Source organism: Vanessa cardui, chromosome 16, assembly GCF_905220365.1.
Source record: "Vanessa cardui chromosome 16, ilVanCard2.1, whole genome shotgun sequence".
NCBI lineage: Eukaryota > Metazoa > Arthropoda > Insecta > Lepidoptera > Nymphalidae > Vanessa > Vanessa cardui.
In genome coordinates this window covers 10,537,637-10,541,740 of record NC_061138.1, presented here as the reverse complement: position 1 = coordinate 10,541,740, position 4,104 = coordinate 10,537,637, and the positions used below count along the sequence as shown (strand labels likewise).

The 4,104-nt window shown below is 32.3% G+C and overlaps 1 protein-coding gene across 1 annotated transcript; it reads left to right on the top strand.

Annotated features, from left to right (window-relative positions):
- Nucleotides 1-1,972: 1,972 nt before the first annotated feature.
- Nucleotides 1,973-3,625, top strand: LOC124536394. Its single transcript, XM_047112924.1, has 2 exons — nucleotides 1,973-3,197; nucleotides 3,597-3,625. Exons 1-2 carry the CDS (start codon nucleotides 1,973-1,975, stop codon nucleotides 3,623-3,625), a joined length of 1,254 nt encoding a protein of 417 aa, XP_046968880.1.
- The last annotated feature ends 479 nt before the right edge of the window (nucleotides 3,626-4,104 follow it).

Here is a 4,104-nt window from a genome sequence, read left to right as displayed (position 1 = left end):
AGTTGATTTGTAGTTTGTCGGCAGTAGAGCTTTATGCAAGTTTGATTAGATTATTTATCAGATATTTTAGCACTAAACAACAAGTTACTATTGTTGTGCTCTCTGTGTGTAAAGGGTGAGTGAGCTAGTGTAACTACAGGCACAAATATTTAACATCTTAGTTCCTATGGTGGCCAGCGCATTGACGATGTAAGGAATGGTTAATATTTCTTACTAAGTCAATATATGTAGGCGATGGTGTGAGTTACCATTTGACTGCTTATTTACCTTTGACCCATTAGAAATTGACTTCAAAAAAAGAATCAGGTTCAATCAATTTTATATTGTAGTTGTATGTTGATAACCTCAGAATTTAGTTATTTATAAATCGATTTGAAATACTTGGTAATAAAAAATGTGACTAGTGTACTGAGTAGTTGTAATATTTTTTATGACGCAATAAGTTTTACTCTAATTTATTTATTTTATACACATTAGATCTGCTTCCTATTTTTATTAATTTCAATATATTATTATATAAGTATTATTCATAGTCTTCTGTCGACCTGAGACTGCAATTAAAAACGAAATCAGAATCTCAGAGACGATTTACAGTGACTATTAAACTTAATTATGTAATTTCTTAATATCTATTTTCCTCATTCTTTTTTCTAAGAATACAAGGCGTTGATTATTAAGAATATAGCCTATATTATTATATTGGTAGATAGTATTACTAATAATGAAATATATGAGCTAAACAAAATATATTTTTTATTTAATAATGTTAAACTGCACTCTGCTTATGAAATCTATTTAAATGACGAATTCAGTGTATTATATATATGAATGAATTCGTATTCATGATTTGTTTTATAATTGAGTATATAATACACGACTACTTCATTGGTTAAGTAATCATTTTTAACAATACGAAACATTGACGCAATTACGTAATTAAATTATTGATAAAACGTCCTCTTCCTTTTGCGATTTTTTTTCCTATAATAGACAAGCATTATCGAATTAAAACGCCAATTCATGAAAAATGGCAATAAACTTAGTAATTAATCTTTAACAAAAAAAAAAAAAAACTTTAAATGATACTTAATTAATTTCTACACGATATCCAGTAATTTAAAATACCATACAATGTACTTTTACACGAGGCATCGGGTTTAATTTGATATAAAACAAAAGACAATCGCGTGGAATAATTTTCTTTTAATTGAATATCAAGAAAGTAAGTGCCTTGCTTCGGCACGTGTTTGAGTAACAAAAAGTTCGACATGATGTTTATACTGATTCTCAAGCGTTATGGCTTCTCTCCCCTCTTTTTACATGATTTTACAATTGTATGTGTTCTGTTGAACACTGAACTCTCTCTTTCCATCATCTTCGTGTCGTTCTAAATATTATTATTGCTAAGTCCTCATCGTAACCCAACCATTTGTCTTGGTCTAAGATCTCTTTCTGCATGAAGAGTAAGACTACTTAGTGGTCACCAATCTCACATCGCCAATACGCCATATTAACCAACCTTACATGCCAATACGTCACCAACCTTGACAACTAAGGCGTTATGTCTTCTGTATCTGTAGTTACACTGTCAACATTACTGACTTTATATATTAAGGCTACAAAGATTTTATTAGTTTATCGGCCAAGAAAGTAATAGTTGGGCTCAGAGTTAAGAAGATGGCTTTCTCATGTATCAAAAGGTTTAGACTAGACACTCACCGGTCGTATCGGATTGCCATCCCATCAGATTGTAACAGTGATGGAAAAGATTTTTCAACTATTTTTGTTTAACTTTAATCCTATAATAATTTCTAAGTCGTTCTAAGTAGTGACACACTCGCGGCTCGACACTCGATCGTAGTAAACGCGCGCATTGTTATTAATTTGTTTACGTACGTCTTATCGCGGTACCCGCTAGGTTTTTACCTGCGGGCGCCTTGCGCACATCTGTTGACCGTCGATTACAATAATAATGGACGAACAATATGAATACGAGAATGAATATGAAAACAACAATATACGTCAATCTAATTATTTGAGCGAAAATGAGATGGTAGCGGATATAATAGAAGTAGTACCAAAACAATTAGAGGCATCACATGAAGTAAGTAAAGATGACGAGGAACAGAAAGCCAGCAAAAGGGACAGAGAAGAAGATGAAGAAGACGAATGGAAATTGGTTCAAAAAAAAAACGAAAAGAAGTATAAATCTAGAACCGATAAAGAATTCTTTGAAATTTATATATCATCCCGAGAAAAGTTACCGAAACAGTTCTCTTTAGCTAAAATTTTCTGTAATGAAGGAATAATAAATATCGAGAAAATTAAATACATTAACCCATTTAAGATAAGAGTCGACGTTGTTAATGAAGTTATGATACATAAGATTGAACAATGTAAAAAGTTTATAGATCTAGGATGGAGAATTCAGAGAGCCATGGAGGTTAATCTTTCTTATGGAGTGATTAAGAATGTAGATATAGAATTGTCTGAAGAAGAGATTATGAAAAGTATTATTTGTCCAAATGCAGGAGAACTGATTTCTGTAAATAGACTTTTACGTCGAAATCGAGAAGGGGATGACTGGAAACCTAGTGAATCCATACGTCTATGCTTTAAAGGATCCTATCGTCCGTCATATGTATGTGTCGATGGGCTAAGAATCCAAGTCGAACCTTATGTATTTCCGGTAACACAATGCTCTCGGTGTTGGAAGCTTGGACACACTTCGAAACGATGTTCAAACGCAAAAATTGTATGTCCAAAATGTGGTGATAACCACCCTAATTGTGATACTACAATATTTAAGTGTAGTAATTGTGGAGGCCAACATATGTCTTTGCTGCGCTCTTGTCCGGCATATCGAAAAGAGATGAGGTTAAGGGAGTTAATGGCGGAATTTAACTGCACGTATAGAAAAGCTCTGACCTTATACGTACCAACCGAGTCTCATAAATTGGAAAATAATAAATCCAATGTTAATTCACATAATAAACTCACAAGTAATATGTTTGACATTTTACCACAAGAATCTACCCCAATAGTATTCAGAGAAGTCCCAACATTTGCTGATATTGTAAAAGAAACCTCTACTACGCCTAAAAATAAAAAAAATAAAAAAACATTGTCTCATTCTTTAGGAAAACACAATGGGTTCGAAGAAGATCTTTCTATTGAGTTGGAAAAAAATTTAAATAGTAACACAGATAAAAAAGATGAAAAGAAAAGAGAAATTAAATTTAGTGAACTTTTAAGTAGATTAAAAGAGATTTTATTTTTAAAAGATGAGTCATTTCAAGAAAAAGTGCAAAGTGTCATTAAGTGTTGTATAGAATGGGTGATGTTAGTGATAGTCGAAAATATGTCAGATTGGCCAATGTTGAAGTCACTTATTGAATATTTGAAATAATAATGGCTGAAAGTTGTAAGTTAATTAAGCTCAATATTATACAATGGAATTCACAAAGCCTTCGTCCAAAGTCTTTGACATTAGAACAATTGTTAATTCAAGAAAAGATTCACATTGCTGCACTTAGCGAAACGTGGTTAGAACCGGATAGCCATCTTAAAATAAAAGGTTATAATATGTTCCGTAGGGATAGGGATGATTCTTATGGAGGAGTAGCAATATTGGTTCATAATTCCATTACATCTACTTTGAAGAATAATTATAGTAGCACGAATGCTGGCATAGAAATGATTGTAGTGAAAGTTTTTAATTGCGAACATGTTAAGTATATAGCATCCATTTATTGCTCCCCATCCGTACGAACTTCTAAATCAGATTGGGAGAACTTATTTAACCTTTAGATAGTAATACTCTTATTTTGGGAGACTTTAATGGGCACCATGGTAATTGGTCAAACAAAACAGATTTGCGCGGTTCTCAGATTCATGATGCACTTATAGATAGTTGTTTCGTAACTTTAAATGACAATAATAGCCCTACGCGTATCAAACTTGTAAATAATAATATACAACAGTCTTCCCCCGATTTGTCTATAGTTTCATCCGACATTGCAATGAAACTTAAATGGAGAACTATAAATGAAAGTTTAGGTAGTGATCATCTTATAATTAAGATAACGACACAATGGGAAAAAG

What these genes read in the sequence shown, in the direction of transcription:
- LOC124536394 (XM_047112924.1), top strand. Translation starts at nt 1,973, where the DNA reads ATGGACGAACAATATGAATACGAGAATGAATATGAAAACAACAATATA. An exon ending in GTTGGAAAAAAATTTAAATA is followed by an intron (nt 3,198 to 3,596) that starts GTAACACAGATA and finishes TATGTTCCGTAG; the next exon opens with GGATAGGGATGATTCTTATG.